We start from the raw sequence: 24,410 nt of genomic DNA, 5'->3' as shown, positions 1-24,410 counted from the left end.
TACCCAATACCATCGGAGCATTACTTTATATGCAGCCTCCAGGGTATTTGTGTTGAACAAGCATTTGGTGATTGTTTTCCAGGCCCTGCTCCAGTCCTCTGGGTCTACTGGGGTCTGAAGGTCCTTTTCCCATTGAGTCATATAAGAGAGGGGTGCTGATGGCGAACGGCTATTCAGGGAGGCATAAATGGCCGAAATAAGGCCTGGGTACCCTGGGGCGTGTTGGCATGAATGTTCAAAAAACGTTTTTTGGAAGGGGTAGGTGGACCTGCGGCGCAACGTTGCAATCCAGTGCTTTAATTGGATAAAGTGATAATGCTCGTTAGCCGGCGCCCCTTTTGTTTCCCGGATACTCTCCCAGGAGGGGAATAAGCGTGAGGAAAGAAAATTTTGGACTCGTGGGTAGACATGTGAGGACCACCAGGAAAATGCCTGGGGCTCCTCCAGACCCCGGGGGAAAAGAGGGTTATGGGTGATGGGAAGTAGGGGTAGAAAGGGGGACATCCGATTGCTGTAAAAGCGAACTGAGTCCCACACCTGCAGACTATGTAGGAGCATGGGGCTGAGGGAGGGAGGGCGCAGATTTCTGGGGAGCCAGAGGAGTGCCTGAAGTGCACAAGGGTCACAGTCAGGCACCTCCAGGAGCACCCACAGAGGAACATCCGTGGTTGCATGGAGCATAGTCAACGGAGCGACCTGGGCCGCTGTGTAGTATTTAGAGATATTGGGGACCCCCAAGCCTCCCCGGAGCCTATGGGTGTAAAGGGTCGCTCTAGGTACCCTGGGGCGTTTGCGCTCCCATATAAATTGGAGGATCCTATTCTGCAGGAGTCGAAGAAAAAAAAGTGGGTACCCGGACAGGCAAAGTACGAAAATAATAAAGGACTTTAGGGAGGATGGTCATCTTCGCCGCCGAGATCCTGCCTACCCATGAGTGTGGGGAATTGCCAGGCTTGCATAAGGGTGGACACCGTTCGCAACAGGGGATAATAATTAGCCGAGAAAAGGGAAGAATAAGACGGTGTCAATTTGACACCTAAATAAATAATCAATCGAGTGGGTTGCCCAACGGTATGGAAAATGGTCCTGAAGGCGCTGCACCAGTTCCAGAGGGAGGTTAACATTCATCACTGTGGTCTTGGAGAGGTTAATTTGAAGACCTGAGAAGGCTGAGAATCGGTCCAATACTAGGTGCAAGTTGGGCAGGGAGATAAGCGGGTTGGACAGGGTCAATAGGGCGTCGTCCGCAAAGAGGTTCACTTTGTACTGAGTGCCCGCGTAAGGGATTCCCAAGATATCGCCACAGGCCCTGATCGCCGCCGCCAGCGGCTCCAATGCCAGAATAAATAGTGCCGAGGACAGGGGGCATCCCTGTCTAGTCCCCCGGAGTATCGGGAAAGGTTCAGAAAGGAAGCCCGCATATTTCGCCGACGGTGCGGAATAGAGGGCCTGGACCCATTGTAGAAAATGTGGTCCAAATCCCCATTTGGTTAGAACAAAGTAAAGGTAATCCCAGAAGAGCGAATTAAACGCTTTATAAATATCTAGGGATAGCAAAAGTCCTGGTATTTTACGCTGACGAAGTATATGAAGGAGATGGACCACCTTGCGGACACTGTCCCCCGCCTGGCGACCGGGCACAAAGCCCACCTGATCCCTGTGAATGAGGGCCTGAAGATATCTGTTGACTCGCGTGCTCAGAACCTTTCCCAGAACCTTCAGGTCAACATTCAACAGGGAGATGGGACGAAAGGACTGTGGGTCTGTGGCCTCCTCGGATGACTTGGGAATCATAGAGATATGGGCTTTCAGCGAGTCCGGCGAGGGTCTCGCACCTTCCCGCCAGGCGCTGAAATAAGACGTTAAATGGGGCATGAGCAGGGATGCAAATGTCCTATAGTATAGACCGGTAAAGCCGTCCGGACCCGGGGCCTTGGACGGCTTAAGGGACTTTAGGGCTTGGGCGACCTCCAGTTCAGTTATAGGAGCATTCAAATTAGCCTGTGCCGCTGAGGACAATAAAGGAAGACTAATTGATTGGAAGAAACTCTCGGCCCTGTCTCGGTCGAAGGCAGCTGGTCCACTATAGAGGGAGGAGAGGAAGGAGGCAAAGCCAGCAGCTACTTTGGATGGATTGGACGTGAATCCCCCACCTGTCACTTGTAATCGAACCGGCCTGCCCGGACCCCCCACTGAATTAAGTTTCCTAGCCAACATGGGACCAGGTTTGTTCGAGCAACTGTAAAATTTATATTTGGACCAGCGCAGAGCTTTCTCCGCCTGAGCGGAGGCGGGCAGGTCCAACTCGGTGGCCAAGTTGTCACGTGTCCGCCTATGGGCTACCGTAGGACGCGCCTTCCACGTCGCATCTGCCGCTTCTAACAAGGAGGTCAACTCCCGTATCCGCTGCTCCCTGGCCCGCTTTGTACGGGAAGCGAGCTGAATTAGGTGTCCCCTGACCGTCGCCTTGTGGGCTTCCCACAAGGCAACTGGAGAATCAACTGAGCCTACATTTTCTGTGAAATAGGTTTGGATATATGTTTCTATCTGAGAAGATGTAGCTTGCGTACTCAGGAGGGATTCATTAAGCCGCCAGAGATAGGCCGGGCGGGAGAATCCTGCTAAGGATATTCCGAGGATCAGGGGATCATGATCAGACCAGGGAGAGGTAGCAATAATGATCTTATGTACCAACGGCAGGGAGCTAAGTTGCAGAAACACGTGATCTATTCTACAAAAACTCTGGTGGGGGTTAGAAAAAAAAGTGAATTCCTGTGACAACGGATGTTGCTCTCGCCACACGTCCACCATGCCATATGACTGGAAGAGATCATGTAATATTTGTTCCTGGGAGGCATCACGGGACGGAGGCACTTCCCTGAGACTACGCTTGTCCAAAGAGGAGTTAAAAACAGAGTTAGAGTCTCCCATCATAATCGAAAGGCCTTTCTGGTGCCTAGTGATCACCTGAAACAAATGGGAGAAAAACCTCTGTTGAAATGAGTTAGGAGCATAATACCCAACCAAAGTGACCTCCTGGTCCCAGAGGGTGCCTTGCAAGATCAAATATCTACCCGTAGGGTCCGCTATTTCCTTAGAACAGGTAAATTGGAGGTTACGCCTAAAGGCCATCAGCACCCCTCTTTGCTTCTCAGAAGCGGAAGCCGTAAAAAACATTGGATAATGGGAGGACAAACATTTGGGGGAAGAGGATAGGGAGAAGCTGGTTTCCTGCAGACAAACCACATCAATGGATTGAGATTTTATTTTATTTTATTTTTTGACCTCTTAATGGGGGAATTGAACCCATGGATGTTCTGCGAGAATATTTTCAGCACATTCTGAGCCATCTGGGGGATAAAGGAAGGTTCATAGAATTATAGAGCGACCAACAAGGTACGTACTTACCCTGATCCCATGGCGAGGCTATCCGAGCCCGAATAGGGGAGTGGGAGGGAGGGAAACACAAGGAAGAAGAGAGAGAGAGGGAAAAAGAAGCACAGAATAGAAAAGTGAAACACATAAACACCACAATTGGTGGGCATTGCATCCTGCAGCAGGACACTAAAGGAGGTGGCTCCACCACCAACCACAAGGCTAACAAATAGTAAAACATAACAGCATTGACAACAGTAAAACTACAATAGTACTAGAATATTACTACATTATTATCTTATTACCGCCCCTGCACAGGGCAATTAAAACTAGAACAGAAATAGGTGAGACGGACTAAGCCCATACCGTAGTACTGCTACTGGGTAGTAGTGAATAAAACTAACAATGGGATTAAAGGTCCTCCCCAGCCGGCGCCGCCCCACCGGGAGCACCCGCGGAGAGAACACAACCTCGGTCCCCGAACGTGACCCCCGCGCTGGAGCGCCGCCAGGCCGTCAGGGGTCCACCAATAAGAGGGGACCCCGTATGGCCTAGGGCCACGGTCCAGCGGGGGGCCACCAGTGCTGATCATGGCCCGCACCCTTAAGGGGGTGGACCTGGAATGAACCATGGCTTGACCCGAGCAAGGAAGGGAGGGTAGGAAGGAAGTGGGGGGAACAGGGAAGAGAGAAAAGGGAAAAAAAATTACTAATTTAAGCGGGAGGGAGAGGTGAGGAGGGGGATGGGGAGGGGGAAGTAAGAGGGGGAGCAGGGGGAAGAAGGAAAGTGCAGGAAGGGGGGAAGAGAGGCGCAGGGTATGGGGAGCGGGGGAATGGAAGGGAAACGGGGAGGGGGCATGGATGAGGAGGAGGGAGTGGGGATGAGGAGGGAAGGCAGGGTAAAAGATGAAAATATTAGAACCCTTTACAGTTCTTAGGGTCCATAAACCAACCAATATACATAGGAAATTAGACTTTATATACAGTAAGCCCTGGAACCGGCCCCCCAGACTACCCCTATCCCACCAGGGTTACAGTCCCACTTTCTTTATTTTTAAAGAAACCATTGGTCCAAGAGAAGGCCCCCAGATAAGCTGGGGGGCTTGGGCAAAACTGGGCAGTCATAGTAGGGCTGAAGCACTGACAAAAGCCTAAAGTCAAAGGTGAAGGCGCATAGGGCCTGTAGATTAAGTAAAAACCACAAGTAACTAAGTTTATAAAATAAAAACAAGGAAGGGAGGGGGGAGGTATGGGCCAGGAGAGCATGATCCCATCATCTGATAGGAGGCAAAATCCAACACCAGGCAGAAACAAACAGCGCTTCAAAGGTCCGGGGAGGGCAACCGAACCAAAAGCAAGGGATCATGGACGGGCTCACCCGTGCGGTCGTCATCCCGGATCTGAATAGGGGGATCGAGCATGTGATTGGGTAGCAGGAAGGGGGTGTTTCTGGTTGCTGACTGGTTCCCACACACGGCCCAAACGCCTAGAAGAGGGCCCAGGATCTGAAGCCTTCTCACAGAGGTTGGGGATGATCAGAATTTTTAAAACAAGTGTGTTTTTATTTCAGACGGTGAGATCCATCCTCTTTTTTTCCTATCTTAGAACCTTGAATGTGTCCTAAGGAAGCCTATCAGGGAAACGTGTTGACACACAAGGGCTCACTGTATACTTTGTATCATTGTACATGAATTTTAACTCTTGAATGCTCTTGATTTTTTTTTTTTTTTTTCAATAAACATGGTTATATTTTTCTATACCTCTCTATTGTTTTCTATGCCTTTTTATAGTACGACCTAGGGCTACTTAGTAAGTATACCTCCTTTTTTTTTATTTATTTTTTTTTTTTTTGTTCTCCACTGTTCTATACACAGGCCAAAGAGCTGAGCCAAAACTCTACGGAGCTACTATGGGGACCATCCCGTATGAGAGTCCACGTTTAAAACTGCATAGGAGCAGAGTATATAGTGCAAGAATACATTAAATCTCAAGGGATCTGACAAATTACATGGTGGATTGGGTAAAAAAAATAAACAAACATGAATAGCACCAAAGAGGACACCAGAGAAAAAAGTAAGGAAATTATTAGGTAAAAAAGGGAAAGAAAGGAGGAGAGGATTGGTAGAGCGAGAACAGAATTCCTCTCCAGGGGGTCCATGACCAGCTTTGAAAAGCCCAAGCAGTGCCTTACAAATCCAGAAGCACTGCGAACGTCTCAATGAGAACTGATCAAGCAAGGACTGCCAAGTAAATGATTGTGCGTGAGGATCGCTGTTAATTTCTTTATTTACAAGCGTACCGTGTACTCATGGTTTTACCTCATCAAGTGAAAGTAATGGCCTCTTCCATGCTTTTACAATGGTCTGCTTTGTGGCCAAAAAAAAACATGGGTTGCTAACATGCGCTGTTTTTTCATTGTTTCTGGTATTAGCTTGTGCAAAAAATGGCTTCACATGTGTCCTTCCGTATGTTCAGGTACAGTATCGTATTGACCATGGCATAGACCCAAATCCACAGGTGTTTAACCTTGGGGCACATCCACCAAATGTGATTCATGTTGCCAGTCTCTACACAGCCCCGAAAGCAGCGATCGGGGTAAGTAGGGAGGTATTTTGCAATTCTTGCTGGAATATAGTACCATCTGGACATTACCTTGAATGAATTCTCCAGCGCTATTGCATTTCGTGAAGCGTGATATAGAGCCTCCCACATCTTGGGTCAATCTGCAGGAGCCTGCGGGACCCGAAAGTTATGTTCCCACTGTGCACAATAGGAGGGAATTTGGGTGGTGATAATGTTCAGAAGTGAATAGTAATGGTACAAATCCTTTTTTCAATTGCCATTGAGGGTTTAGCACTGTTGTAATTTTGGATCAAGGAATCCAGAAACGGACTAATTTGGATATAGTGATATTACTCTGAATCGGGAATATCATGGGTTTCGTTTAACTGCTGAAAGGTACGCATACTTCGGGTGGTAAAGGAGCGAACCATTGACAAACCGCTGGATCGCCAACAGATGAAACTATGAGGGCTGTTAGGACCAGGAGGGAATAATGGGCATTTAATAATTTCTAGGAGAGGTAGAGGTGGAGAGATAAAGTCCCACAAATATTTCACCATGTCCCAGACCTCTAAAGTTTGTGTTTGGAGGCCTGGGACAGAGCTGAGGAGACAAACAAAGGAGGGATGAGAGTGGAACAGGGTCCCTGTCTACCACATTAATATAAGTCCAGACGGGCTTCTCAGCTCCAGCAAACATTTATACTAAGGGCGTGATTTGTGCTGATTTTTAAGAACAGGTTACGTTTGGCATCCCCAGTCCCCTCCAACCTTCTGCCTGTAAAGCACAGTTTTATTAAGCCGAGGTCTAGTCAAGCCCCAGAGAAAATATGAGGAGGAACCAAAACGGATAGAACACAGAAGGGATACAGTATTGGGTCAGCGATTTAATAAGTGGGGGATAGTTAAAGCATTCTGCAAACTTTCATATAGCAGTTGATCCTTTTTATCTAGTTAGGATTAAAGTGGTCAGAAATTAACCTGTTTAAATCCACGCTATAGCTGGGAGTATCTCTATTGACGTCCTCTCGTGCCTGAGCAGCATGCATGCCTCCTGCAGGGCACGCACGGCGCAATCTGTGAGTCGCAGTCTAGGAGTCTCGCTGGATCACAGATCGAAGTAAGGGGTCAGGATGTCAGCCAATGACATCTGATCATGTGATGTAAACAGAGCCGGTAATCGGCAATTTTTTCTCCTTGCGCTGACTGCACAAGGAGAAAAAAAAAGCCGCTCACTAGTGGCTGTGAGAGGGACATCTGACCCAGGAGAGCTGCCACCAGCTCCTCAGTGCCTACCTGTGCCACCTGCCAGTGCCACCAGCAGTACACAACAGTGCCGCCTATCAGTGACCACAGTGCCACCTATCAGTGCCCACAATCAGTGTCTCATCATCAGTGCCATCTACCCATCAGGGCCCATCACTACTGCCTTATCTGTGCCTATCAGTGCCGCCTATCAGTGCCCACCAGTGTCGCCTTATCAGCGCATATCAATGAAGGACAAAAATTACCTGTTTGCAAAATTTTGTAACAAACTATGAAACGTGATTTTTTTTTTTTTTTTTTTTTTTTTCAAAATTTTCCATTTATTTTGTTTAGCAAAAAATAAAAATCCCAGCTGTGATTAAATACCACCAAAAGAAAGCTCTATTTGTGTGGAAAAAAATGATACAAATTTAATTTGGGTACAATGCATGACCATGCAATTGTCATTCAAGGTGCGTCAGCACTGAAAGCTGTAAATTGGTCTGGGTAGGAGGGGTGTTTTTTTACTTCTTTTATTATTAACAATCATTACAGACAGGTAATGTACGACAAACATTTTACATATCCACATCATGGTGTAGAATGATCCCATGTCATAAACTTGTTAGCATTAAAGTTACAACTCCGAACACCGTATCTTTCAATCTCATTTTACCTGCTCTTTATTTATACATTAAATGTGTACTTTTCTCCCCCCTCCCTCCCCCCATTCCCCAAACAATATTAAACAGTCAAACTTCTGCACACATACGCTGGACAATCAGTCTATCATTACCACTAAGCTCAGACCCATTTCCATAGGCTCAGGAAATCTTCTATAGTATTACTCTTGTTGTGGTCAGGTTCAAAGTTCCGGAGTTCCAACCCAGTCTCCCCATATTTTAAGAAACTTCCCTGCCCTTCTCCTTGTCTTGTATGTAATTTTGTACACTGGTATATCCTGGTTAATCAGTGCTTTGCAGCGGTTTAAGGAGATCATTGCTGATTGTGTTCATTGTAGAAGTATAGACTTCCTAGCATAGTATAATAGAAAGTGAAGGAACTGTTTGCAGTAGCTACTAAGTTCCACCTCTTAAAAGATTGAGAGGAGACACCATTTATTGGGCAGGTCAAAAGTGACCACAACAAAGTGGGTCACTTGGGACCAAAACGGTCTTATTTTCTCACAGTCCCATAGCATATGCAGCAAGTTCCCTACCCCTCTACCACATTTATGACACACTGGGCTAGGTATTTTCCGCATTCAGAAAAGTTGCAGTGGAGTGTAATATAGCCTATGAAAAATACGTATCTGTATCATTCTATCCCTGGCGGAGATAGCAGTGCTAAAGTATGTATCAAGGAATTCTTCCCAATTATCCTCCGAGATCAGATCTATCCCTCGTCCAGTGTTTCAAAATTTGTAATCGAGTAGTCCTAGGTTCATTCAGCACCTTATAGTAAGTGGAGACCAGTTTTACATGTTCTGAGCGCGCTAATGCCCCTTCTAATGTAGAGTTCTGAAAAGACATTCCTGATTCCCAGTTGGGAATTAGTGGCATGTTTTAGTTGTAGGTATCTAAATCTCCAGGTCTCGGGTATTCCCAGCTCCTGTCGTAACGTGGGGAATGTTTTAAAAATACCTTCATATAGTTGATGAACATATTTTAAGCCCTTCGCCGCCCATCTACCAGCATCGGGTAAATCATGGAAGTGCAGAAACGAAGGATTATACCATATGGGCTGATTGGGTGAGATTGTGGGTTGGGCCTCAGGGACCAGTATCTGACATAGTTTAAAGATTTTGAGAGAGACCTTGAATCATCTCTGTGCCTCCCCTTCCTCCAACCCTTCCCCTGAATATTACATTTGACAGCTTCGTAAGAGGAAAGCAAGGCTGCCTCCGCTGCAGTCGCAGCTTTATTCAGTTGTGGGAACAGTCACCAGTGGACATAGACTAGTTGTGAGGCATAGTAATACATTCTCAAGTTTGGCAGTGCTAGTCCCCCCTTATTTGTGGGTAATTGCAGGGTAGTCAGCGCTATTCGTGGATTCTTAGGGAACCAAAGAAATGTGGATATTAAGGAATCAATCTCTTGAAAAATCGTTTTGGGCACATAGACCGGGCAGTTTGCTAGAATATATAATAGTTTGGGGCAAAACACCATTTTAAATATATTAGCTCTCCCCATCAATGTTAGAGGTAAGTTGACCCAATTATTTAGTTTAACCTTGAGGGAGTCTATACAGGGGAGAAGGTTATCTGAGATATACTTCCTAATTGGTAATTGGACCGTCACTCCCAGATATTTGAACTTTGTGACAACCTGCAAAGGACAGTTCTGTGGTAAGTCAGCAGGAGAGTCCGAATCTATTGGGAACACAATGGACTTAGTCCAATTAATTTTCAGCCTGGAGTATGTACCAAAATCGGTGATTAGCTGGAGCAGCTTGGGGATCGTAAATTTTGGATTTGACAAATATAGCAGCATGTCGTCTGCGTATAAAGATCTACGCTCTTCCAGCTAGCCTATCCACATTCCTTGTAGCTCCGCAGAGACTCTGAGCAACCTAGCAAGGGGCTCCACTGCCAACGCAAATAGAAGGGGTGATAGAGGACATCCCTGCCTGGTGCCTCTATGAATTCTAAAGGGTCTAGAAATGGAACCGTTAATCTGAAGATGGACTATGGGTTGGTCATACAATATCTTAATCCAGGTAATAAGGTTGTTTCCGAATCCAAATTTTTCCATAATGTAGAGGAGATAAGGCCTTTCCACAGAATCAAACGCCTATGTGCGTCCAGGGACACTATTGCTCTAGGGACTGTTAATGCATTTGAGGCCTGGAGATTGGTATATAATCTGCGTATGTTACTATAAGTACTCCCCTGGATGAATCCGGTCTGATCCGAGTTTATTAGAGTGGTAATTACAGAATTAATTCGGGGTGGCTAAAATTTTCGATAGAATTTTCTGATCCGTATTAATTAGGGTAATTGGCCTGTAGGATTCGCAATAAAGGGGGTCCTTGTTGGGCTTGGGGATTAATGCAGTGAGTGCCTCTTTCATGAATGGGGGTAGACCACGCTGTGTAAAAATGGTGGAGAAAAGTTTACATAGTCTTGGGGCCAGGACTTCTTGATATTCTAAATACCATTCAATGGGAAAACCGTCTGGGCCTGGGGTTTTGTGTTTAGCAAAGTTTTTTTAATAGTTAGCGTTATCTCCTCTACAGAGATGGGCGATTCCAGTGTCATTTTCTGTTCTAAGGGAAACACAGGGAATTCAATCGTATCAACATATTAATACAGTTCTGGTATGGTATAGTGGGCCTGGGATAGATATAGGTTTGAATAGAAATTCTGGAAAGTCTCCAGTATCTCCTCCCGTGTGTCTCTAAGTGTGTTAGAAGCATCATAGATGCAAGGGACGAAGATGGGGTCAGGGAGCGGTGCGGCCAAAAACGCCAGCAGTTTTCCGCTCCTATCACCCATTTCAAAAATCCGCTGCCGTTGGTACAGGATTTTTTTCTGAGTTTTCGAAAGAAGTGCCAGTTCATATTCTCTACTGATGCTCTGCAAGTTCTGATAACAGAGAGGGGAAGGATCCCTAACATAGTGATCCCAGGAGGGGTGTTTAAGTGCCCAGTAAGCAAGTGGTTAAAGTAACTTGACAATGTTAGAGCATTGTCTTTATTTTGTATAATTTTCCAATTCATTGTACATTTACATTCATCACATAATCCTCCTATTTATAGCAATCTCAGCTTTGCTCATCTCTGGTATTCTACCTGTCAGTTTGTGAATATATTCGGGGGGGGGGGGGATTTCAATCTTAGCTCCTTCTAAAGCTGTAACTGACTTGCAGGGCATTTTTTTATGATATTATGGTGAAGCTCTGCCCACAAGAGCTTGGTAAAGTTTTGGACTATTGATTTGTAGATGCCACTCCTTCAGAGACAGTACTCAGGCCTTCTATTACTTCAACAAATGGGGTTTGTATAGTTTAGAAGTATTCTTCATATTGCTCTGATCATAGGGGATAGCATGACATTGTAAAAAAAAAGTTCTTACCTTTTGTGGTTCATTAGTTCCACAGCCCTGTACATTTACATTTACTTCTCTGTTTGACAGAAAGCGTGAAGTGCTCCTCCATTATCATTTTGTATGTTCTATGTCTTATGTTCTCCTTGTTGATCCAAACGCCTCAAACTCAGACCTATGTCTGCATTATTTTGTCCACTTTACCATTTTCTCTTTATTTGCCAGATATGCCTTTTTTTTTTCTTGTTAAATATTTTTCTCTTTTGTTCATTGACGGACACAGCATCTTCATCTTGACCTTAGGGTTATATCGCCCCTTTAGGAGAGGACTAGGCAGAAAGTGTTAAAAACAGCAACACTTGCACAGTACCGCCCAGTGAGGCTATAACCCCTCACACTACATCCAGCAGCTCAGTTTTTTTCTGCCTAGTGTAGAAAGAACTGGCTCCCAGTGGGACCATTGGCCCTGGGAATTTTTTTAAAATGTTTCTGCATTTTTGATTCCTGTGATCTTCACTCAACAGCCGGGCTGGGTGACGGGCTGGATAATATAGATCCTGGTAGGCTCCCCCACCTGGCCATCGAGGGTGAGCAGGCCCTAGTTACGTTCTGGGTCGGCCATGACATGCCCTGTCTGATCCAAAGTCAGCCAGTGAGCTATATGCTCCAGGGCACACATATGACCGGGCTATTTGTGTCGCAATGTGCCATGGCCAACAGCCACCCGTACTGCTTGGGTGATGGGTCTGCCTGTGGAATGCGTCCAGTCCCTGCAGGATGGGTAAGTTTGGTTCCACCTGTCTTGGCGGGATGGAGTAGCTGGGCATACCCTGGGATGTCAACTAGGGGTCTCTCACTCTCCCTTTCTTCTCTCCCTGTCCCTTCTCTCCTCCCCCATGCTATGGGCTGCTGTGTGACTGGGCACATGGGGTTGTGGTGCATGTATCTGGCTGGGGGGGCTCTGGGTCCTCGCAGGGGGCTGCGCTGGGTGTTGGGGGTCCGCTCGTCCTCTTCTCTGTTTCTGGGCCATGGTGGGGTGTTTGTGCTGTGTTTGACATGTGAGAAGGCCGCCGTGTGATCCGCAGCAATTTTCTTGCAGCCACAGCCAGTTTTTGCCTTCAGCCATTTTCTCTGTGCCCTCAGACGTTTTTGCTGAGGCAGCCGGCCATTTTCCAGTAGCCTCGGGTAATTTTGCCTCTAGCGCTGGGTGCTTGTTTCTTTCTAGAACAGCCTGCTTTTCACACAGACACCTTGTAGATGACACAGGGGAGAACGGACAGCAACAGCACAGTGCAGTACCTGGGTCAGTGTGGTGAGTCCTGCGGGGGGGCCCTCAGTCTGTGGCAGCTAGGAGGGTGGACATTTTGTGTGACTTGCCTTAGGTCCCTAAGTGGCGACAGGCGAGTGTGGGTCAGCATGGCGTCGGAAACTGGCACTTTTTCCCTAGGCATCCCTGTTATTGCAACTGGTTCCCCTGCATCTGCGGTGCATATGGGCGCTCTTGTTGGCGGTCCTGGAGGCCTTTGTTGCCAGGGTGGAAGCGGCGTGCGGGCGCAAGGGGGTAAAAAACACACCCTCCCCCCACCGTCTTCTGGGGAAAGCTCTGATTCAGACTCGCGCTCCGCTGTGACAGGCGGCCCCTGTTCAGACGTATCAGAGGATGCGGACCAGGACCGTTCGGTCAGTGAGTATGACTTCATGTCCAGGTCAGCACAGGAAAAGGCGCTTGTAGGAGCACCTGTGTAGCGCCGCTGCCTGAGCGTTTGGCAGCGCTGCCCATTCATTCCAATGTGCAGAGGCGGTGGAGAAGCGGGATATACACTGCCCACAAACCACCCCAAAGATGCTGCTTGCAGTACTTTTTCCAACGTCCTGCAAGCGCACCAACCCAGTGAAAGCACTCGGGCTTTCACACTGGGACTGCAGATGAGGCATTTTTCAGGTGCTATTTTTGCACTAATGTGCCTGTAAAACACCCAAGTGTGAAAGGGGCCTAAGTATGAGAACGGAGGGTCAAGCCCTCATAGAACACACTTTGCATAACTCCATTGAGCTGGAGACGTAATGTCATGAGGTAATTCACCATGTGAGGCAAACCCCCTTCAGTGTATAAATAAAATAACTGGAAAAAACAAGGAGAGGAAAGAAACCCCCCTCCTAAGGCCAATATCCCCAAGTTGTCATTTCAGTACTGCAGACTACCCTGTCATTTTGACGTGTTAAAAAAAAAAAAAAAAACAGCCAACTGAGGTTGTGTTTTTTTTTTTTTTCTCTCAGACTGCAGATTCTGATTTATTAAACATCTTCTGCGGTTGTGCATCCAGTTTACCCTCTTCCTTTAAAACTATAGTAGGCATTCAGTTTTTTGGCCACATGAAATTATCTTAAAGCATTCCTCAGCATGTAATATTTTTATCAGCTTGAACCAAATAAAAAAAAAATAAAAAAAAAAAATATATATATATATATATATATATATATATGTATATGTATGTATGTATGTGTGAAAAACCATACCTGGCTGTTATCACTGAAGTAATCCCCCACTACTTCAGTGATCCCTATTTACTTTCTGGTACCATGCTGAGCTTCTGGCCTGATGCATTGTGAATACAGGAAGTCAACAGCTCAGCACCAGCAACATTCAAGGAATGCATTGCATTTTCTCAATGAATGCAAAGTGTTCTGTGATTGGATGAGGTGGGGTGATGTCACGCTCTCCACCTTTTCCAATCAGAGACTGCTTTGTATTCTTTCAGAATATGCCGTGCATTCTCTGAATGGCACCTGTGTTGAGTGGGGACTTCCTTTATTCATAATACATTAGGTGGTTTGCTCAGCGTGGGACCCGGAAGCAAGTTGAGGTGTCTACTTTATTGATTTGCAGCTTCCAGGGTCATAGTACATTTTTAAACCATGGCATCACTTACATGTGATTATGTAATTGTATTAAGCCAGAGTATTTGGTTTTATTTTTTTGTTAAGCAATATGGTTGTATTTCCACATTTGTCAGTGGCAGCTCGAAGCATTTTAGGAAACACTGTAGTTAATGTTGGTTTCCCTAGAGATACTCCTTGTAACCTATTAGGTTGCTTGCTTTGAGCTGGTGTATTGATTTCATATTTCATTCAGCAGTTAGATTCTCTGCATTTTTACCCAAGATCAATGCCACTTACTTCCAAAACATTTCCCATAATAACATCATATTCTTTCTGATTCTGAAGACATTGATTCTTCTAACATCAAAGAGTTGTATGGTCACAAATGTAATCTACAGTGTCTTGCTGAGCATATAAGTGAAATTATGTGGTGTATTCTGGAGTAAAATTACAAAGATAATGCAGTGACAACATGCTTTCAACTTAATGTTTATTGTTGTTTACTATCATTATCAATATTATTCCACCAACAGGAGCCATAGCATAAATCATTTCTAAATGGATTTCTTGGCTAAATTAAGATGTGACCAATATTTAGTATTTCTGACTCCTCTGTTTTTTAATGTGTATCTCAAGCCAATATGTTTTCTAGTTTGTAAGAGCAGGGGGAAAGGATTCTAACCCCTGTCAGGTTTTTATTGCTATATCCTTATTTGGGAGAATCGCTCACAACTGGTAACAAAAATATTCTGGATTTTTCTATGTTACTTTTATAACCAAAGTATTTAATCTGAAATTCTGAAATCACCATTGATTTACTTGCAGTATATTTCCAAGTACATGGCTTTATAAGATCTGAGGCAACTTAAGACATGCGTGTTAAGGCGGGCAGATGTCATGTTCAGTGGAACTTTAAAAATATTTAAGTGTCATGTGCGCAGGCTTGGACTAGCCCACCCAGAGTATCCTCCTGTGTGCACCTACTTCACAAAAATACAGTGCAACTGCCATAGCCTGTAATTGACAGTTCAATAGGCTGTAAATTACAAAGCCTTCTGCTCTTCTCCTGCAACCCAGTCGCCACCAGCTGTAGAAGGTATTAATGTCAAATATCTGTGTTTTTGTGCAATAATTGCAACTGATTTGAGGTATATCCAGTTCTCAATCCAGACACAGTCATGTATAGTGAAAACAATATATAAATATTACCGTGCTATCCAAAAAGGGCAGCTGCTAGCACCGCAAGTGACAATTGCAAAAAGCGTATGGAAAATATATAATGGTGCAGCGCTAATAACACTAAATAAAAATGCAAATAATGGTCATCTGAATGATCCAAAAACCTGTAATTTATATCCATATAGAAACACTGATAATGAAATAACTGTATACAAGTGAAACTTATTTAAGCTCCATATATGACAAACATGAAGCTATATTCAATCTGCATTTCCAGTGAAATAATACATATTATAAACTCCAAATATCTATGGTATACTACAATAAACGAAAAAGTCCACTTTGTGATAAAGATGTGTTGATAGATAAATGAATATTAAATCTTAAAGTGCATATGTAAATCTCGATGATTGAATCGTTGATTATTAAACCATCAAATAAAGTGCATGGAAAGTGAAGACAGAGCACCACCACATAAAAAGAGGTTTAATAGTATTAAAAAATGGAAGATTACACTCACATTTTTAAGAAGTAAAACAAGTGCTTGTCTATCCGGTATGGTAACGCAATGGGTACAGTAGGATGGGATGTCCCCCCAGACCATATCTTTGCAGATGAAACGCGTTTGGTTGAGCCTACTGTTCCCATTGCATTACCATATTGGATAGACAAGCGCTTCTTAAAATGTGAGTGTAATCTTCCATTTTATTTAATACTATTAAACCTCTTTTTATGTGGATTTATGCTATGTGCGCTCTTTATTCTTTTTTGGCTATATATGCATGAGTCCATACCACGACGTATACCATTGGAGTCTTTTCTGCCCTGTTGACTGTGATCATTGGTAAAGAGTGTGGGATAGATCCTTATTCGTTGAGGTGCTTCGATCATCAGTGATCAATCACTGGCTAAGCTTGAATGATTCTTGGGGCGTATGTCCTATAGAATCCATACACTCCGATAAGCCTCAGTATTATCGGTGGTGGTGCTCTGTCTTCACTTTCCATGCACTTTATTTGATGGTTTAATAATCAACGATTCAATCATCAAGATTTACATATGTACTTTAAGATTCATTCATCTATCAACACATCTTTGTCACAGAGTGGACTTTTTAGTTCATTGTAGTATACCATAGATATTTGCAGTTTATAATGTGTATTACTTCACTGGAATTGCACATTGAATATAGCTTCGTGTTTGTAATATATGGAGCTTAAATAAGTTTCGCTTGTATACAGTTATTTAATTATCACTGTGTTTCTATATGGTTTTACAGGTTTTTGGGTCGTTCAGATCACCTTTAGTTGCATTTTGATTTAATTTCAAGTGTTATTAGCGCTACACCATTTTATATTTTCCATACAGTCATGTATAGTATCTTGTATTTTCAAAAGCTGTTTAAACACAATAGCCCTTGTATTTATCTTGGTACGGATTTCTATTAGATATACAGTATTGAAGTTCAAATTGGAGGCATTTCCAAAGGCATCTATCACTTAACACAGTTCCTGAAAATCATGGATGTTTTACAGCTATGTAATGAGCTATTATATCTGAAAGGTTAAGCTTTGCAATATTAAAGTGACGCTTTATTGAAAAGTCTAATGCCCCGTACACACGATAGGATTTTCTGAGAACAAATGTTGGATGTAAGCTTGTTGGCGGAAAGTCCGACCGTGTGTATGCTCCATCAAACATTTGTTGTCGGACTTTCCACCAACAAATGTTGGTTAGCAGGTTCTCAAATTTTCCGCCAACAAATGTTTGTTGTCAGACTTTCCAAACGTGTGTACACAAGTCCGTCAGACAAAAGTCCACACATACTCAGAATCAAGTACGGGCTGGAAGCGCTCGGACTTGTAAAACTAGAGTTTGTAATGGAGATATCACGTATGTTTGTAATTGTTGGCCAATGTTTGTGACCGTGTGCATGCAAGACAAGTTGGAGCCAACATCCTTTGAACAAAAACACGTTTTTGTTGTCGGAAAGTCCGATCGTGTGTACGGGGCATAAGAATCTGAAGCACTGGATAAAATTAACATTTTTGTTTTTCTTAACTCGTATGGCAGAGTCCAGATGTCCATACATCTACCATGCATTTAAATCCTATGTTAAAGTGCACAAAATGCATAAGTGTAAACCTAGCATTTAATTAAAACCTTTTTTTTTTTTCTCCTACAGTTAATAAACGAGAACATACCTCTCCATTTTGGGTTATATTTAGTGTTTTTCTTGGTGCAGTTGCTATGTTGTGTAAAGAGCAAGGCATAACTGTTTTGGTAAGAAAACTAATTTACTAATGGCGTAAAATATTCAAACTTGATAAAATAATTAAGTCATGCTTTAGTTGAAAAACTTTCTTGCTTGGTGACAGCCTTGAAAATGGCAATTGGCAAAATAGGAAAAGTATGTTGAAAACCAAATAACTTTTAAAACATTTAAAACATGCTTCCATAAGAACAATATTTGAACACACAAAAGCGTGGCTGCTATGCATGAATTAATATCCAAGAGGGATATAGTATTCCTATATTCTTGATAAAACCATAAAAAAAGCGTTTGCGTTATTGATGTTGAATTTAAATATTTTAGAATTTTTTTTTCTACCCCATTGAAGCTTATGGTCTCTGGAAATGGAAATAAGAAAAGATTATTGTCTTTGCTAGGGTTTGAATGCTGTATTTGATGTCTTTGTAATCTGCAAGTTAAACATGCTGGAATGTATCCAGAAGGTACTGCACAGGGACAAAACCCCAGAGGTGAGTGTATTCAATTTCCCATTCCCTATTCAGAACAGATTCTGGGCTCCTCAGTTACTGCACAGTGTGATCTCGTGTCTGTCGCTCAGTTGCATTCTTGAAAGAGTCTTTTTATTTGAGAAAAGAAAAAAACTCCTGCCCTTTGATTTCGTTGTTGCTGTGGGAATACATAGCCAAACTCATTTTGTTGAAAGGAGCAAAAGCCATATTTGCAAGGTGTGGTTAGGAAGTAACTCTTAATAACATGCATTCTTATTTTACCAGAGCAGAAGCATACCTATTTCATATGTTATACACACTTATTTAACATCTTTATTTTATGTGGACACATTTTAAACACTGACATATGCACAGATAGTCAAAACAAAATTGGAGCTACCAGAGATGCATTCTGTACACAGATACCTAATATCTTTATTGTACAATAAACATTGTGAACGGATAAAAAGCAACTGTCTTGGTTCTCTGTTTTGTGAACTGAGACTGAATTAGCCTAGTTTCTGTGCTGAAGTATGGAAGCAAGTCAAAGGTTGTCCATTAATACAGTTTTTCTGTGACACACACTTATTAGTAAATATAACCATACAATACTACGGGCTATCTACAGACTGCGGTGGGTATAGAAAAGAATCGCCCCCATTTTAAAATCACATTTTCTTGCTTTCAGCCTGAAATGACACACAGTTTTGTTTTATCCAGTTCAGTGCAACTTATAACATCCAAGTGAAAGATATAACACCAACATATCAGAAAAAAAAATCAAAAACTGAATCACTGAGTTGGAAAAAGGATTGCCCCCTTGTGTCAGTTTTTTGTTGAACCACCTTTTGCTTTAACCACTTCAGCCTCCTGACCAGGCCAATTTTTGCGTTACTGCACTGCACCGCTTTAACTGACAATTGCACGGCTGTGCGACTTTGTACCCAAACAAAATTCATGTCCTTTTTTTTTTTTTCCCCCACAAACAACTTTCTTTTGGTGGTATTTGATCACCTCTGCATTTTTTTTTTTTTTTGTTCTTTAAACAAAAACACTGATTTTTTTTTTTTTTTTTTTTTTTTTTTTTTTTTTTACCAAAAATATGCTCTAAGCATATTTTGATTGGCTTGCGCAAAAGTTTTAGCGCCCACAAAATAAGGGATAGATTTATGGCATTTTTATTATTTTTGTTTTTTTTACAAGCAATGGTGGCGAGCAGTAATTTTTATCGTGATCATGACTGCGACATTGTGGTGGACAGATCCGACACTTTTGCCACTTTTTTTGTGACCAATGACATTTATACAGCGATCAGAGCTAAAAATAGCCATTGATTACTGTATAAATGTCATTGGCAGGGAAGGGGTTAACACTGGGGGGCGATCAAGGGGGTTAACTGTGTTCCCTAGGTGTGTGCCAACTGTGGGGGGATGGGACTTACTAGGGGAGGAGACCGATCGGTTTTCCTATTTAGTAGATGCACATGATCTGTCTCTACTCCCCTGAGAGAACCGGGGTGTGTGTGTGTCTGTTTATACACGCACACACATCCCAGTTCTCACTCCATCACGAGTGATCGCGGGTGCGATGCGCATTGGCTCTGGGGACACACTGCTAAAGCGTCTTAAAGAGCCAGCATACAGTTATGACGGCTTGCACAGGGGAGCCAACCTGTCGCAGTATACCTGCGACGGCTGGTCTGGAAGCACTTAAAGCCTTTAGTCTGATATGTCTCTACTAACTTTGCACATCTAGACCTTGCAATATTTGCCCAGTCTTTTCAAGTCATTCCACAGATTTTCAATGGGGTTTAAGTCTGGGCTTTGGCTAGGCCATGCAAGGACATTCACCTTTTTTCTCCTTCAACCACTGTGTGGTCATTTTTGCTGTGTGCTTTGGGTCATTGTCATGTTGGAAAGTAAACCACCTTCCCATTGACAACTTTCGGGCAGAGGGCAGCAGATTTTCCTCAAGAATTTGACGGTATTGTGCCTCATCCATTTTTCTTTCTATCCTGACAAATGCTCCAGTCCCTGCTGCAGAGAAACACCCTCATAACAGAATATTACCACCTCCATGCTTTACTGTAGGAATGGTATAATTTGGATGGTGAGCAGTATTGGATTTCCACGAGACATTGTCGTTTGATGTTGAAGCCAAATAATTAAATATTAGTCTCATCTGACCATAAAACCTTTTTCCATGTGACCTCAGAATCTTCAAGGTGTGTTTTTGGCAAAGCTCAGTCGTGACTGCATGTCGCCTTTCTTGAGGAGTGGCTTTTTTCTTGTAACCCTCCTAAACAAGCCACATATGTGGAGAATTTGTGATGTTGTTGACATATTCACACAATGACCACTCTGTCATCAATTCTAGCAAATGCTTCAGAGTTTCTATAGGCGTTTTGGTAGCCTCTCTGATTGATTGATCACTTTCCTCCTGGCGATTGGGAGAGTCTGTGTTGTACCAAGTACCTTCAACTTCTTAATAATAGACTTCACTGCTCTTTCTAGGCATTGATAAAACCTTTGAATCCTTTTGCATCCGTCTCCTGACTTGTGCCTGTCCACAACTTTATCCCGGAGATTTTTTGACAGGACCTTGCCACCCATAGTTGTTTGCTTTTGTTGCACTACCAGGAAAGCTCTTTTCATGCTGAACTAATCAAACTGACCACAGCTGATCACAATTGAAAAATCAAATGGCTTTGTGTGTCATTGAGAAAGTGATTAGCTACATCTGATTAAGTTTACAAGTCATTTTTAGGAGGGGGTAATCTATTTCCAACTCGGTGAGTCTGTTGAACTTTTAAAAAAAAGTGTCTGACAGATTTGGTGTTATCTTTCAAATGGATGTTATAAGTTGCACTGAGTGAATACAGCTGGATAAATTGTGTCTGTCTTCATTTCAGGCTGCAAAGCAACAAAATGTGATTATTTTAAAGAAGAGAGAATGATTCAGTAGAATTCATTATATATGAATGAAAAAAATCTGCATGGTCTGTGTTCCCTCTATCTGTTGGTATATTAACATTAATATAGTTGATGCATTCTGTTTTATTTTTCCCCCACAGAAGTTTTCATTTCTAAAAAAGGGATTGTTTACAAGAATCGGCCTCTTAGCCATTGGGGCAATGTGTGTGCTTTATATACGCTGGCGTATTATGGGCACTGGACCACCAGCATTCACTGATGTTGACAACCCGGCATCTTTTGCTGATAGCCTATTTGTTAGAGTGAGTATCAAACTTAACACTCTTACATGAGCAAAGCATTGGCAGCTCATACTGAGATGGATGTATTGTTAGCAGACTAATGCTGATGTATTTTTCAATGTTGGTCCCCATTGCATTAACTTTGAAAGTGTAAGAGTTAAGAGTGGCTTCAGCCAGTTTGTGTTGTACCACAGCAACTTATTATAATCCTCTATACTATAAAAGCCATCTGGCTGGTTGTTGGAAAATTACACAACTGGGGCATTTAATTTGATAAATGAGACTATTATTGTGTATTTGTTTTGTTTTCTTACAGTGGCCTTGTTTGTCGATTAGCATGGCATACATATTTACCATTTTTAACTACAGTGCATTGCACAATTCTGATATTGATCCAGATGTATTTGTTTTTATTGCATGATGTGCTGTGATGACTTTTAATCTATGCATATATTTTCAGACTAACTATACAAAGCCCTTTTTCCTTAAAATGGTGGTTTTAGATTTAGTTGGGGCGTGCTTGATAAAATGGAATGAATACAACACAATGAGCTCAATTTGCACAACTAACACAGCAGGATAAGTATTTTTCTTTTTGAAAACATGATGATGAGGTTTTAAAATTACAATTACATGGCTAAATTGGAGAGTTTTATATCCTTGTGTTAAGGCTTTCTAAACTGAGCCTTATGTAACACTGTGCAGGTCTTGGATTAGACTGTGACATATACAACTGACTTAGTAGCACATTTGCAGTTGTCTGTGGCTCTTGTTACAAAAAGATATAACATTAACTGACCCGAATGGTTCATTTGTGCCTTTTGATATATTGAGATTTTATACTCTGCATGAATTCTACCTGATATTATGACATAAAAGGTCACAGCAGTCAAGTACTATATGGTGAGGTTAATAAATAGTATATTCGTAATGTCACGTGTGAGGAAAAAAAACATACGAAGGAAATGCTTTAAAGCTGAAGATGACAAGAGGTAAAATGTTGAGTGTTTGAAGTTATTAAAGTGTTACAGTATTTCACACTGAGCAGTAGACATGGAATGGGAAAAGTATTAGGGTTATATATGGTATTTAAGACCTGAACGAAGATGCCATGTCAAAATTGTTTGGAAACCTTAAAGTATAACTGATGGAAAACCTCTTTTTATTAAAAAAAAATATCAATATATAGAAAATGGGGGGGGGGGGGGGGGGATTAGAACACCTGTCAGGTTTTTATTGCTGTCTGTGTCCTCATTGGAGGGATTAACTATCTATATGTTTTGGTGTCCGTTATCACCAACGGTGAAAGAACATCCCACATTTTTAGTGTTCATAATTAATATAGAGGGTTAATCTTCAATTGTAGACATTAGTTCTCTCAACTGCCAGGGATTGCCTGACTTCTTGTTGTGGCTATGGTACAGGATTTAAAGGGCATTCTCCCCAAAGGGACATGGATGGCAAAATAAAAAAACCCTCACAGGAGTTGAAACAATCCTTTGCTCTGTCCAAACCTTTTTTTTTTGTTTTTTTTGCCTTCTATTCTATTTTAGTATTTCCTTCCATTCTTCTTTGGCATTGAGGTAGAAACATTATGCATGTAACTAGTAGAGCAAAAAGGAGACATAAAATAACGTGGGTTCTTTTATGCCAAGTGATGTTTTTTCCGTAGAATTTTAATTGCTAAAAGTTTTAAATATTAAATAAAAATTCAATTTTATCCATATGCATGATACATTTTTGTGATCTCAAATTAATGCTCACAGTACAGATTGTAATTTGCTTTAATTTATTAGGGATTTTTTTTTAACTTGTACAAAATAAATGTATGCAAGGAAGTGCACCTGTACTGATGATTCTGTTAACATTGAATATCAGACATTGAAATATATTTTTTGTCTTAATGACAGGTAATAAACTATAATTACTATTATTCCCTAAATGGATGGCTGCTGCTGTGCCCATGGTGGCTGTGCTTTGATTGGTCAATGGGCTGCATACCTCTTATTAAATCTCTCAGTGATTTTCGGATAATGGCACCAGCAGCACTTTGGTTCTGCTTGTTTGGCTTAATGTACCAGGCTTTATTCTCCAATAATGGCCAAACGAGAAGGTGAGATCTCTGTGTATTTCCAATAATGGAAGCATGGCTTTTTTTTTATCAGTAGGGTGCCAGGAGCTCATGAAACCTGCATTTCAAGACACTGCTAATAATCAGTAACATAATTTTATTGCTTTATTTTACGACATATACTCTTGTCTGGCTCAGCTGTTATATAGAGTTCCATGCTAGTATATGTCTGGCCTTTTTGCTCATTTGGTGTAATATGGGTCTTTTCTCTTCTTTGTCCCTTCCCAAAACCTCTTATTGCCTAACACATGTAGGTTGATGACACAGTAATTTCCACATGGACCTCTGTCCATTACTGAACTTCACTATAAATTTCTGAAGAACAGCAAATGGATCAATGGGCATAGAAGATTTTTACAAAGACTTTTTTTTTTTTACTTTGAGATTGGTGGCAGAAGAATAAAAAACGTAAAGTTTTATTTGCCTGCTGGTTTCATGTTTTCACAAATGTATTTAATCTAAAGATTTATAATGTCTTTTAGTAGCTGTCTGTATGTCAGATACTGAAATATAGAAATGTAGTTATTGACTTTGCTAAGATAAAAGCTTTAGTCACCTACACATTGTATTAAGTCGGCTCAAACAGACAGCTGCTCAGTATCTGCCCTGCATTCAGGAGAACATGAAGACCAGCAGGACATTTTCTGTAGAAGCATGTCCAATCCTTTCCTTCTTTTGTGAAGAAAGGATCAAAGTTTGTATTGTGGTCATCATCAACCAGGTACCTACAGCTGATCTGTTTCATTACTGATTTATTGGAGAACAGACGGATATCTTCCTGCCTATTGATTTTGGAAAGATTCCTGCCTACTTGTGTGCAGCCTAGATGTGTTTATGTAATAATCAAATATGTACATACTGTGTAAAGTTGTAAACTATAACTACAGACCAGGTTTTTAAAATGTTCATATTTTCAATTGATCAAATTTATGTGCACATAAAAATGGTCCCAAGGAGTCTAAAGGGATCAACTGTGTAGACACAAATTATGGAAATAAAGATTTTGGCACTGATATTCAGGCAAGTATACATATGGGAT

The 24,410-nt window shown here is 42.2% G+C and overlaps 1 protein-coding gene across 18 annotated transcripts in view; it reads left to right on the top strand.

Moving 5' to 3' along the window:
• Nucleotides 1-24,410, top strand: part of TMTC4 (transmembrane O-mannosyltransferase targeting cadherins 4) — a 137,442-nt gene that overhangs the window by 53,821 nt on the left and 59,211 nt on the right. For 17 of the 18 annotated variants that reach the window (XM_077482947.1, XM_077482953.1, XM_077482955.1 and 14 more), the window contains 4 exons: nt 17,470-17,567; nt 17,955-18,047; nt 21,100-21,261; nt 23,151-23,353. In XM_077482947.1, coding sequence (XP_077339073.1) covers nt 17,470-17,567; nt 17,955-18,047; nt 21,100-21,261; nt 23,151-23,353 — 556 coding nt within the window. The remainder of the gene's footprint in view (nt 1-17,469; nt 17,568-17,954; nt 18,048-21,099; nt 21,262-23,150; nt 23,354-24,410) is intronic. The other variant, XM_077482959.1, reaches the window with a different exon arrangement.

The sequence above is a fragment of the Lithobates pipiens genome, unplaced genomic scaffold (assembly GCF_037356315.1).
Source record: "Lithobates pipiens isolate NorthernLeopardFrog02 unplaced genomic scaffold, aLitPip1_a1.2 Scaffold_16, whole genome shotgun sequence".
NCBI classification, from domain to species: Eukaryota; Metazoa; Chordata; class Amphibia; order Anura; family Ranidae; genus Lithobates; species Lithobates pipiens.
This window is presented reverse-complemented; position numbering and strand designations above follow the sequence as displayed.